At 38.6% G+C, this 14,003-nt stretch overlaps 1 protein-coding gene across 3 annotated transcripts in view; it reads right to left on the reverse strand.

The window, feature by feature from the left end:
• Dennd6a (DENN/MADD domain containing 6A) overlaps nt 1–14,003 on the reverse strand; it is a 69,360-nt gene that overhangs the window by 48,492 nt on the left and 6,865 nt on the right. For 2 of the 3 annotated variants that reach the window (XM_013515601.1, XM_005387413.2), the window contains exons 2-3: nt 4,753–4,791; nt 4,606–4,648 (exon numbers count right to left, since the gene is read on the reverse strand). The exons of the other annotated variant lie outside the window; for it this stretch is intronic. In XM_013515601.1, the coding sequence (XP_013371055.1) occupies nt 4,606–4,648; nt 4,753–4,791 (82 nt within the window). The remainder of the gene's footprint in view (nt 1–4,605; nt 4,649–4,752; nt 4,792–14,003) is intronic. 3 annotated transcript variants of the gene reach the window in all.

A 14,003-nucleotide genomic window follows, 5' to 3' on the forward strand; every position in this document is an offset into this window, starting at 1 on the left:
ATACAAAAAATATCAAAGATTTGAGAAAAAAATCAACTGTTTTATTTATCTAGTTTGCTTTGAGACAGGGTCTCACTTTGTAGTGCACGTTGGCCATGAATTCACTATGTAGCCAAGGCTGGCCTCAAACTTGCAGCAATTCTCCTGCCTCAGCCTCCTGTGTGCTGGCATTATAGGTATGCACCACCATAGCCAGCTAAAAATCAACTGTTTTAATAGACAAATTTTTGTTTGTTTTTTGATTTGTTTTTGGTTTTTTTTGAGACAGGTTCTCACTACATAATTCAGGCTAGATTTGAACTCACTGTGTAGCCCAGGCTGGCCTCAAACTTGTGGCTGCCCTCCCCAAGTGCTGGGATTACAGGCCTACGCCACCACGCCTGGCTCACATCCAGCTTTTCATGGACAACTTTAACAAAAGGTATTTCTATATTGTCACAAACACAGCTTTAGAGCAGGGAGAATGCATTAAGACTGGGGTAAATCTTCAAGTGTTTGCCCTGTGTGTTGGCCCTCAGCTCCATACACTCCCACTCCCTGAGAGTACAGTGACTGATCTAGAATTGTGGAGAAACAGCACTTTAGGTCAGAGCTTCTCAAGTGTAGTCTGCACTTACGTCAGTCTACGAACTCTTGTTATTGATCCATGACCAAATAAACACACAAGTCCAAACTAAACATTTAGAAACTTTTGCTGGGTCTGATGGTGCACTCTTGTAATCCCAAACAGGGATATAGCTCAGTGGCACAAGCACCTGACTGGCAAGTGCAAGGTCCTGAGTTCAATTCCCAGTACCAAAATAAAGAAAGAAAGAGACTGACATTTAGAAGCTGGGGGTGGTGGTGCATGCCTGTAATCCCAGCACTCAGGAGGCTGAAACAGGAGGATTGTTTGGAGTTTGAGGCCAGCCTGGGCTACAAAGTGAGCTCAAGGTCAAGCCTGAACTGTATCACAAGACCCTATCTCAAAAAGACCAAAAAAAAAAAAAAAAAAAAAGAGCGAGATTGACATTTAAAAAACCCAACTAAAGCTAAGCATGGTAGTACATACCTGTATTCTCAGTATTCTGGGAAGCTGAGGCAGAAGGATGGCAAGTTTGAACCCTGTCCTGGCAACTTAACAATGCCTAGTCTCAAAAAGGGGGAGGATGGGGGCCTGGGGATACAGGGATACACTTCAGTGTGAAAGCCCTGAGTACAATCCCAGTATAAGAAAAATAAATAAATAAACCAGCCTACAGGACAAACAAAATACTGGCTCCTCAATACTGACAGTATGAGAAGTGTAAGTATATGACAATGCCCCTGCTACTTACAAACAAGAAAGTCTGTTGAGACGAAAGACTAATCTTTCCCTCAGATTCTTTACTGCTTCAAACTCTCTACAAAGGCTCAGTTTTCTTACTGGACATATTTAAAATACAGTGTTTACTATCCTTGGGTACCCAAAACAGCTTGGGCTTCAGGAACACCTAAATCTAGATGTTAACAAATATAATAAGGAGAGGAAAAATCTGACAATATGTATCACGGGCAAAACATATTTTAAACTTATACTCCTGAGATAAAAAGCCACTGGAATGGAATAAAAAATTGTAACCTAAAAACAATCCAGTGTTTTCTCAAACCCACAAGGATGTAAGGTGTGTACCATCAGGGGGATCGTAGGACTGCAAATCATTACACTGGAAATTCTAAAATCATTTTTATCTGTATAACTTTCTAGGGTTTTTTTTTTAATCTGTATAACTTCCTGTTGTTTTTTTTTTTTAATCTGCATAGTCTACAACGCTGTTTTACTTTTTTTTTTGATATACAATGGAAATACAACATTCATTTATGACTCCTTCCTAAAGTCTGTTCTACATCCAGATTTCCTTTCATAGCAATAAAAGCTATTTGGGGAAAAATTAAATCCATTTCAAAGTTGGCACAGTTTCCAACTTCCATTTAAAAGACACATATGAGAAACAAACTGGATAATCACAACTGGGATGTGTGATCTCAAAAATATACAAAACACAGTCTCTTACTGCCTAGATTAATGTTAATGCTCATCTGCTAAGATGGCAAGGTGCCTACTTTCAAAATCTGTTGTCAATTTTACTTGTAAGTAGCAGCCACACTTTGGGCGAAATGAACAATACTTCATTTGATGTATAGTTTATTAAAAGGGCATTTAAAAATATGTCATTCATATATCTAAAGTATTGGAAAATTTTTTATTTACATACATTTACACCTGAGTTAAAATGACACGTGAAAAGACTAACTTAAAACAAAGTATTTATTTGTTTATTTATGAATTTATCTTTGAGACACGGTCTTGCTATGTAGTTCAGACTGGCCTTGAAATTGCTAGGGAAACCGGGCTGCCCTTCAACTCTCGGCAATCGTCCTGCCTCAGCTGTGGTGCTGGAATTATAGGCATGCACCACCAGGCAACTAGGTATTTTAAAAAGCTATCCAAACATCATAGAATTTACTTCTTAGCCTTGATACATGGATGGACAGATTTTTTTCTCTACTGTCTTAAGATTTGTGCATTAAATCAACCAAAAACATTAATAAGAAAAAGATTTATTTCACAAGCATATGAAAGCATCACACACACAAAGTAAAAATCCTAAAAGAAAGTGAGACCTGTGAGTTTGTATACCATTTTACAATGGTTTTCAGTTGCAGAGAAATGACTACACAGGGGGGAAAAGGGTTTGGACTTCAAGGGGTGATAAATTACGTCAAGGTAAATTATGCAGAAAACTGATGGAACTGATAAGGATTATCTTCTCTTTTTTTGACATAGGGTCTCACTACGCAGTTCAGGCTGACTTTGAGCTCACTTTGTAGCCCAGGCTGGTCTTGAACTTGCAACGAACCTCTTGCCTCAGCCTCCCGAGTGCTGGAATTAGAGAATGCACTACCATGCCTGGTTGATAAGGACAATCTTAGTAAGATCTATTTATGCAGACACAAGTCATGGCCACCTCCAATAAGAGTCTTCTACAGTGATTCTGAAACCTTCTCCTGTTTCTGGTATGGCAAAGGGGATAGGCCAGGAGACACCTTCATACAGAGAAATGCAAGCCTTGCCTTCAGGCACACAGGCGGAGGGGAGAGAGCACTTTGCACCTGCTGCTTCTCCACCACGTTCAGCTCAAAATAATCTTTATGGCAAAAAAAGCATATTGGGGAGAAAAGGAGCATTTTTCTGATCTCCTTCACACTCATGTAAAGACACGTGAAGAGGAAAGTGTGCAATGCAATCCACTGGGATACCAAGCACAGAAAGTAGATTCATCCTGCAATCCACACAACTCAGATTACCTTGAGTCCTAGAAAATCAATCCAAGACTCACTACATTTAAAACTGTATGTGCACATTTCATAAAGAACATGTTAACTGAAATGAGGACAAATCCTAGAAGACCTGTATATCGTTATTTCGCTAATACACAAAAAAGCCAGTGGTGGTAGGTGGCACACACCTGGCATTCTCGGAGGCTTAGGTATAGAATTGAAAGTTTGAGTCAAGCCTGGGCAATTTAGCAACTTAGCAACACTCTACAGTATTTCATAACTAAAAATAAAAAAAAGGGGCTGGGGAGATCAGTGTGTAGGCCCTAGGTTCAATCCCCAGTTCTGAGCAAAAAAGAAAAGGAGGCAAAAGATACTGAAGAGTCTAATAATTACAGGTCAGAACAAAAGGTCTACTGAACTCTATCAAAGGCAAATATCTAGTTTATGAAGATAACAATGTTCTTTCACATATTTCACCAAGGCTGGTTTCCAACTATACATAGGCAAAAACTCTGGAAGCTTTTATATGGAAAGGAGAAAGATACTAAGAAAAATATTTTTAATGTCAGTGTCTCAAATCTGATTAACTGAGCTAACTTAACAATCCATAACAAGCAATAACAAAAGGAAAGGGAACTGGGATGACTGCTTTATAGGGTTCTGTGTGTGGCCTGAGAGGCTGAACGCTCTGGTCACTGTAAGCTAAAAAGCTGTTTTGAAAGTAAAACACAAGAGATAATCTGAAAGATATCAGCAATTAGGACCACACAGAGAGTTTGAAAGAGACCAGGAAAAATTACGCTTAAGAAGAAGTAAACACCTACATGGTGTTTTTATACACGAGCACTGCTCCAACTACCTTACATAATATATTAACCCACACGAACTACTCCAGATAACTGATGGCCATGTTTCATAACTACTCACCCTCTTGTTATTTTTTTAAACTCACTGCTTTCATAGAATTCCTGGAAAGCTCCTAAATTCTGAACTGAAAGTAAACTATGTACTGTAAGTTCCCAAACATTTCGAAGTTGTAATTTGCAATGTCTTCACAATTTTAACAGTTTATTGCTCCTTGATGTTTTACCTCATCACACCATAAACTATTTTCAAGAGCTGAACCATCTGAAATGAACAGTAACATGACTAGGCCTCATTAAATTGGGAATTAAAATCACTACTTTGTTGGGCTGAAATTCAGTTTGTATTCTAATGTTATTTCAATTAATTTTCATATATTAAGAGCATAACCAGTGTCCTTACTATAAAATTCAACATAAACACCACATGAAAAATAGTTACCTGAATTTGAATCTGGAAAAGACAAATAGCAAATATTGGTTTTCTGAAAAAGAAAACAAAAGCTATATGTGCTGACATACATACACACACCAATAAAAACGAACAGGAATATAACAATAGAGTATACAGAGCAGGATTTTTACTTACTTCTTTATCAGTAAGTTTGGAATGCTGAGGATAAATTACCTGGAAGAAAAGAGTTACATTTTGTTAGACATGAACATTAGTAGGCTACAACATGTTAGTTGGCTACCTTCAAATGACCTCAAGAAACACTGCACAGCCAGGGATAGTGGCATTCACCTGTAGTCCTAGCTATCTGGGAGACTGAGAAGGAAGGACTATTTAGGCCTAGGCGTTCAAGGCCTGCTTAGGCAACAGAGCAAGACTTCATCTCAAAAAGCAAACACACACACACACACACACACACACACACACACACACACACACATACTCTCTTCACAAACTTTAGCAGTGAAATGACAAGGTAGAACTGAGTAGGACTTACATTAGGTTAAAAAAATTTTTTGAGTCAAAATTATCTCTAAGATTGGTAACATCACAAATTACCAAGAAAAACTTACCAAATGAATAACTAATAACTCAAAGCTTAATTTTTTTAAACCTATAATCTAAAGAAAACTACCTTTCAGCTGAGATCTACTTCAAGAAATAATTTTCTGCCAGGTGTGGTAGCACACACCTGTAATCCTAGGTCTGGGAGGCTGAGGCAGAAGGATCAAAAGTTTGAACTCAGACTGGGCTATTTAGCAACTTGAAAAAACCCTGTATAAATAACTAAATAACTGTAAATAAATAAAAGGCTGAGGCTATAGCTCAGTATGAAGGTCCCAGGGTTCAATCACAAGTACTGAAAAAAAAAAAAAAGAAACAAGTTTTAATTGATTCCAAGAGCTAATACACATCAACAATTACTTATTAAGAAGGGTTTTTTTAAAAAAAGGATAAACTTGGAACATTTCTAGCTAAATGGATGTACCTTGGAACCATACGCTTAAGTGAAATAAATCAGACACATGCAAATACCACATGGTTTGTCTAGTGTGAGAAATTGAAAGGGTAAATAAGGATCAAAATGTATAACAGATATTGTGAAATAGGAAGAAAATGTTCAAATGGGAAAAGAACAAAGGAGGAAGGAGGGGAAAAGGAAGGGGAAAAAATTAGAAAAGAAGGAAAAAATGGAAACCAAGTTTCTATAAATAAGGAAGGGAAGTGGAGTTGAAGGGAGGGGAGGGGCATGGGAAAAAAAAGAAGATATATCATGTACAGGTACAAATTCCCCATGATGAATGTGATCACTATGTATACCTAAAATGTACCAATAAACTTAAGTACTTAAAAAAATAAAAAACTAAAAATAATTGTAGTTTCAGAAAGCTCAAGGACCATTTTCTACCACAAAGCCTACCCTAATTCTTTAAATAATCATTATCTCTCCCCTGTAGAGATTATTTAGTACTCGCAGTGACCACAGCACCTTCTGAGGGCAAATTCCTCCCCTCTGTCCCCTGTAAAGGAAGCAGTGCTGAGGCAGAGCAGCGATCCATCACCAAAACAAACACTGGTCAGTGCGGTGTCAAGACCCTCCTGACCTTAGTAGCTAAGCAATAAAGTTATCAACATGACAAAAGCAGGTACTCAAAACTTTTGACTAGTTGACTGGCCTTATACAGAAGGGACCTTTGGGCACTGGCAGACCTGCTTCTTCCCCATGGCACCAATTGTCAAAGAACAGTGACTTTCCAAAAGGATACCAGGGTACGGCACTAAAGGGTTGAGAGTCAGGCCCGCAACATATACATACATACACATCAGTATCCCCTGGATTCCAGAAACTGCCTGCCTGCTCTTATTTAACTCTTCAGCTAAAACAAACAAAACAAAACAAAACAAAACAAAACAAAACCTCTTCAGTTAATTCCTACAGAACAGGGATTCTTGGGCTGGGGATATAGCTCAGTGTCATAAGTGCCTGCCTGGCAAGTACAAGGTCCTGAGTTTGATTCCTGGTACCACCAAAACAAAACAAAACAGGGGGTCTTATGTCTTTATTTTTTCAGTTTAGATACCAACAGACAGAAGGAGCAGTGGTGTGTGCCTGTCGTCCCAACTGCTCAGTAGGCAGAGCTGGTTCGAACCCAACCACTTGGGCCAGGCTGAGCAATTACAGCAAGCCCTGCAGTCTCTTACCTAAAAAAAAAAAAGAGTGGGGAGGGTGGCACAAACTAAACCTCTAATCCCATTTACTAAGGAAACTGAGGCATAAAGATGACAACTCAAGCCTAACCAGGGCAACTTCAGCAGGACTACTCAAAATAAAAAGGGCTGCTGGGCGTGGTGGCACACGCCTGTAATCCCAGCATTTAGGAGGTTAAGGCACGAGGATCTTCGCGAGTTCAAGACCAGCCTGAACTACAAAGTGAGCTCAAGGTCAGCCTGAACTGAGTAACGAGACCCTGCCTCAAAAAAGAGGTAATAAAAATAAAATAAAAAGGGCTGAGGCAGTAGTGCAGTGGCAGGGTGCTTGCCCAGCATGCAGGAGGTCATAGGTTCAATGTGGAGAAGGGGTGACATTCTAATAGAATGTGCCATGGTTTGGAGAGTTTCAGTGTGTCCACCAGAAGTTCATGTGCAGGAAGCTTGGTCCTCAGTGTGGTGGTATTCAGGTGATGGAACCTTTAAAAGGTGGGGCCTCGTGGAAGAAAATCAGGTCAGGAGGGCACCCTGAGAAAGGATTAAATGTGGTCTCCAGGAGTAGATTAGTTCCTAGGACAAGGGGCTTGAGGACGTAGCTTGGTGAGAGAATGCTTGCCCAGCATGCACAAGGCCCTGGGTTTAATCCCCACCACTGCAAAAAATAAAAGAACTGCCTGGCCCCTCCATGGTCTCTTGCTTCCTATCTCACATTGTGAACCTCCTTGTATATGTTCCCACCGTGATGCCCCGTTGTCACGTAGCCATAAGGCCCTCACCAGAACTGAGCAGATGTTAGTGCCAGGCTCTTGAACCTCCAAAACTGAGTTTATGAACCTCTTTATACATTACCACAGTATGAGGTATTTTGTTACACCAATGGAAAACAGACCAGTACAGAATTCTCTGTACATGACAGGTGTTAAAAATACCTATCCAAAAATTCTCAGGCTGCCTATTAGAAGTTCCAAAAATATTTAACGATGCCACCTTCAAAGTTGATCCTGCATTACTTATAAAGGTCTCTGTAATTAGGCACTAACTTATTAAATAAGTAATATTATACACTTCAAATAAACTAGACCAAAAGGGTAATTATTTCATTATTTTCAGAAACACTTAATAATTATGTTTATATTTATTAAGTATTTCCCTTGTGATAAGGCACTGTGCTGCATTCATCAATCAAGCCTCACAAATACACTGAGAAGGGGGAATTATCATCATCTCATTTCAGCATTTACCTGTGATTATGAAGCGTCATCAGAATACCTACAATCAGGAAATTCAACATGTCACTGACATGGGTAACACTGGTCTGGGTTCAGACAACTGTTTCTCCAAACAGAAGAAAATGTCTACTGTGCATTTTATACAACATTTAAGAATTCTGTCATCCAAGGGGACTATAACAATGCTAAAACTATTTTATACAAAATTCACAAAGTAGCTTTAGTACTACTGCAGGTCTCAGTATCCCTTATCTGAAATGCTTGAGAACAAAAGTATTTCTGATTTGGGGCTTTTTCAAGTTTTAGAGTATTTGCACAGACTTTACTAGTTAAGCACCTCACCCCCAAAATCAAAATTCAAAATGCTCTGAAACATAAATATTTAAAATGTAAAAATATTTGGAGCTGGGTGTGGTGGCCCACACCTGTAATCCTCAGAAGGCTAAGGATCCTTGTGAGTTCCGGGCAGCCTGGGCTACAAAGTGAGCTCAAGGACAACCTGAACTGCACAGTAAAACTCTGTCTCAAAAAGACAAATAAATAAATAAAAATTAAACATAAAAATATTCCAGTTCATGAAAAATAAACTTTCAAAGTTTCAGATTTTGGAGCATTTCAGGTTTTGCATTTGGGGGTTAGGGATGCTCAACATGTAAGATAAAAGACTTTGGGGAATAAAACAAGCTGTCAGTGTCAATAAATTAGAAGTTCAAGTTACCACTTGCATTTCACACATCTAATTTGCTTCAGTTGTCTCTAAATGGTAAATAAAAGTAAAAAAATAATTTTTTGCCCAGGATAGCATAGTATAGTGGAGGAAAAAAATCATGCTTTGGTTTCAAAAGAATTGGGGTCAAATCTTGGCTTATTAAGTGTGTGATTTAGGGCTGGTTACCTCTGAATTTCAATTTTTTTATTTAAAAAGGCTTATGTGGTGCATGCCTGTAATCCCAGCACTCTCACAGGCTGAGAAAGATGGATAAAAGGTAAGATAAAACAAAGTTGAACTTCTCTAGTTTTTCTAATGCTCATCTGTTTTCCAGATCTCTTAATAAGAAACTACTAGTTAGCACCACAAATGATACATTAATGGAAAAATTAGTAATATGGAATTATCAGAAAGCAATCAAACATTAATGGCCAGTCAGAAGTAGATCAGCTAGCCCGCCTCCCACACGTCAACTAATCAAAATGTTTCAAGCCGGTTCTCAAACTTCTTATCCCCTATGACCTCTTTACACTCTTAAGATTTTTTTTTCACTCTTAAGATTTTTTGAGGTCCCCAAAAGCTTTTATTTATGAGTTATATCTATCACCATCCACCATACTAGAAGCAAAAAGCAATCATCTACTCAGCACTCAGGAGGCTGAGGCAGGGGGATCCTTGATAGTTCAAGGCCAGCCAGGGGTACATAGTAAGTTCAAGGCCAGCCTGTAATACATGGACCCTGTCTCAAAAAAATTTTATTTTATTTTAAGTTAAAAAATAAAAGCAGTATTTCAAAATATTTAACTTACCCTTAAAAAGTCAATTTATTACTTGCTAACACAAATATTCTATTTTATGACAAATAATCATGTATTTCCAAACCAAAGCTGGGCGTGGTGGCACACACCTGTAATCCCAGAACTCGGGAGGCTAACGCAGGAGGATCACTTGAGTTCAGAGGTCAGCCTGGGCTACGTAGTTAGGTCAGGGGCAACCTGAACCATACAGCGAGACCCTGTCTAAAAAAAAAACAACAAAACAAACCAAAAAACAAACCAAAAAAACCCTAGAATCTTTAGGGAGAAAATGGCATTCTCCTATATCCTTGTAAATCTCTCCAATATATGGCCTAATAGACATGTTTAGATTATGCTATCTGCTTCTGTGTGCACTGTATTATAATACTACAGTATATTGTTTTGGTCAAAGTACATGAAGAAAGGCATCCTTAAATAGGTGAAAAAGAGAAGATGCTGTAGATCTCCTGAAATAGTCTTGGGGAGCCTCACAAGTTCTCAGACCAGTATTTGAGAATACTAAGTTTACAAGAAAATCAGAAAAAAATATATTTAAATAGATGCTTCAGAAACTTACTCCTAAACTTGCCTCTCCATAAAAATCATTAGGAAGCTGGGCATGGTGGCACATGTCTGTAATTCCAGTACTCAGGAGCCTGAGGCAGAAGGATGGCCTCAAGTTTGAGGCCAGCCTGGGCTACATAGGGAGTTCAAGATCAGCCTGGACCACATAGCAAGACCCTGTCTCAAAAAAAAAAACAAAGAAAATTTCTATCTGATAGCCAGTCAGTGGTCCCTTGCTATATTGCAGTTCACTTATTAAGGCTTCACTGTATCGCGTGTTTTTTTTTTAAAAAAAATCTAATTCTGTATTGCAGAGTTTTCACTGTATCATGGGATTTTGTGGTATATAGGTATTTATATAATATTTATGATTTTAATTATTTTTGTCTAAAAATTTAAAACAATATAAAAAATGTTAATTCAAACGTATTAAAAGAATATTAGAGCCGGGGATATAGCTCAGTGGCATAAGTGCCTGCTTGGCAAGCATAAGGTCCGGAGTTCGATTCCTGGTACCAAAACAAAACAAAAGTAAACTGAAATACAAGAATATTAAATTGAAATAAAATACAATATGTATTTCATCAGCGGATAAATACCGTACTGTACACAATGGAAATGCAGTATATACCACTATTGCTTGCACAAGTTTGCCAACATGAGATTGTACACAGCACACTATTGGCTAATGGAATGGAAGATGACCAATCACAGTCTGTATCCTGGGCACTGATTGGCTCAGTGACCCTAGCATCAGTCTGTCTGCTCTCCTGCACTGTGCCCATATGTTCAGCATCTCTCCTTGTCCACTTCATATCGAGTACCCATACAGAACTCTACATGTTGTTAAAATTACATAGGTTTAAGAGAGTAGAAAGTAAGAGTACATAAAGTGTTTATAAGAGTGTGGGAAAGGTTAATAAGAGAGTAGGAAAAGTTTATAGGAGTGTGGGAAGGGTTTATAAAGCCTTAAAATATACATAAATAATAAAATAAATGCAATGCTGCTACTTCACAGACTTTCACCTATCACAGGGGTCTCTGGAACGTAACTCCCGCGATAGGTGAGGGAGCACTATATTAATTTGGGTCTCTGTTACAGCCACTGAACTAATATGGTAAGTGGAACATCCGTCTCATATGATCTGTAATCAAGTTTAAAGGTATGAGAAATAAGATACCATTCTACCATTTCTTGATTATATACACAAATTGAAGACCAATATTTTTGCTATGCAGTTCTCATCATGCCTAAAACTCAATTTTGTTTTGTATTTAACTGCCCAAGAAAAACCCATGAGGGTGATTCCACAGTTGAACTGGCAAAGTACTGGTGATATATACCAATGCTAAGAAAGAGAAGTACATGTTGGGAGGTAGCCTGAAATGAGAATGGGAATTTTAGCTAGTGAGACAAAGTCCTTGTGATGAATTCAGGGGAAAAAATCAGGATAATTCATGCACCAAAAGTAACCAGCCAGAAACATAAGGGTGGTGTAAAAGAGAAGCAAAAGCAAGAATGATGGAATGAGAGCAAGCACAGGTTCATCACAGGAGAACTACAGAATGCTAGGAATTATAAATTTTTAAAAATTGCATGCTATGAGCTGGGTTGAGGCTTCCCTGAAAAAGTGACACTTAAACTAAAACATGAAAATGAGTTAACTAGGGCCGGGGATGTAGCTCAGCGGCATAAGCGTTTGCCTGGCAAGCCTGAGGTCATAAGTTCAATTCCCGGTACCAAAAAAAAAGAAAGAAAGAAAGAAAATGAGTTAACTAGGCAAAACTGTGTAGGGGATAAGGGTACACACTCTTAGAAAACAGAAGATATGTTTGAATGCCCAGTAATGATATTAAATTAAGTATGATTCATTTAGAAAAGCTGAGAATCTACTTGTATTCACCTGATTCTAGCATAAAACTTCATATGGATGGTGGTCACTCTTTGGGGAAGGTAAGGTGAGTGATCTGTATTGAAAGAGGACTTTAAGGAAAATTCCTGGGGTAGTGGTAGTATTTTTTTTTGAGACAGGGTCTCACTATGTAGTTCAGGTTGGCCTTGAGCTCACTAAATAGCCCCAGCTGGCTATATAGATCCTCCTGCCTCAGCCTCTCAAGAACTGGGAAAACACACATGCACCACCACTCCCAGCAGTATTATTTCTTGAGCTATATGGTACTTATTATATGGGCATGTTTACTTTATAGAAACTCACCAAACTGGAGACTTAGGATTTGTGTACTTTCTCTATGTATGTGATTGTTCAATGGAAAAGTTTACTTATTTTAAAAAGTGGAAAGATTCCCTGACAGTAGTACAGTATCAGGACAAGGAGGCCTCATAGTTTAGTTCACTTAAGATCTAAACTAAAATGCCAAAAACTTGATCAACTGAAACAATGAATGAACAGTAAAGCACTTCTCTCAAAAAAGGGTAAAGTTTGCATGCAACTGTCCATGTTTCACATCATTCATTATAGTAAACACAAAAACCATAAAGGATTTGTGAAATACTAACTGGGTAGAAGGATGTCTCTGTATTTCCAGATTGGAATTCTATAATTTTCTAACTGAATTAGAGGTTAGTAAAATTAAAGAAGTATAAAATCTGGAGGGCTCAAGAGGCTAAGAGTTACTAAAGGCTTAACATCCAAATGATAGAACTATATAAAGCTACTACTATAAGGGTTGGAGATATAGCTCAGTGGCACAAGCACCTGCCTGGCAAGCGCAAGGTCCTAAATTCAACTCGTGGTACAAAAAAAAAAAAAAAAAGCTACTATGAAGAACTACTAATTCACAAGGATATTTTTTTTTTTCTTTTTAAGACAGGGTTTCACTATGCATTTCAGGCTGGCCTTGAGCTCACTTTGTAGCCCAGGCTGGCCTCGAACTCCCAAGGATCCTCCTGCCTCAGCCTCCTGAGTGCTGGGATTACAGGCATGTGCCACCATGCCCAGCTTCACAAGGAAATTTTAAGGCAACTGTTAGTACCCAGCATTCCTTCTATGGTCCACTTTTCCTGCTAGATTGTACTAACTCCATGAAGGGAGGAATGACCCAGGCTGCATCTCCAGAAAAAACCTACATCTGGAATATGATAATTTCCCAAAAAAATCTGCTGAACAGATGGATCAGTGAGACATCAGGGTAATATACACATCTCAGTTAAAACAGTAAACTTGCTGAGGATTAAGTACTGAGGCTGTGAGTCATCCAGTTTAAGAGAAAAAATATACAAGCAAAAGAAACAACTCTTCATGTAATGGCCTTTACTCTCAGAAAAATAAACAAACCTTGCTAAGCTAAAAAAAATGGTGACTACAGTAGGCTCCATCTTGTTAGGGGATAAGCACGGAAGCAGTACTGATCCAAAGAAGCAGAAGAGGGAAAGAAAGGAGATTCAGTTCTGCTGATTCCTGGGTGTGTGTGAGTGTGCACTAGGGGCTGAACCCAGGGCATCTGCACTGAGCTACATTCCCAGCCTTTTTTATTTTTTATTTTGAGACAGGGTCTCACTAAATTGCTACATTGCCTAGGCTGGACTTTAACCCTCTTGCCTCAGCCCCTCAAAGTGCTGAGATCACAGGAATGCATGTTAATTGCTCTTTTGTAAATGGCATAAAAGTTTCTCCTTGTCAACAAAGCTATTTCATGACTCAAAATATTCAAAGTGTTCAAGGGATGGGGCTGGGGATTTAGCTCAGCGGCAAAAGCGCCTGCCTGGCAAGCGCAAGGTCGTGAGTTCGGTTCCCGGTACCAGAGAAAAACCAAAAAAAAACAAAACAAAAAGAGTAGCTGGATGAACTAGCATTGCAGAGACGATGTGAGGGCAGTAAACAGACACCAGGCAAACAACAAGCTGTGAACAAGCAAGAA

The sequence above is a fragment of the Chinchilla lanigera genome, unplaced genomic scaffold (assembly GCF_000276665.1).
Source record: "Chinchilla lanigera isolate Chin_1 unplaced genomic scaffold, ChiLan1.0 scaffold00029, whole genome shotgun sequence".
NCBI classification, from domain to species: domain Eukaryota; kingdom Metazoa; phylum Chordata; class Mammalia; order Rodentia; family Chinchillidae; genus Chinchilla; species Chinchilla lanigera.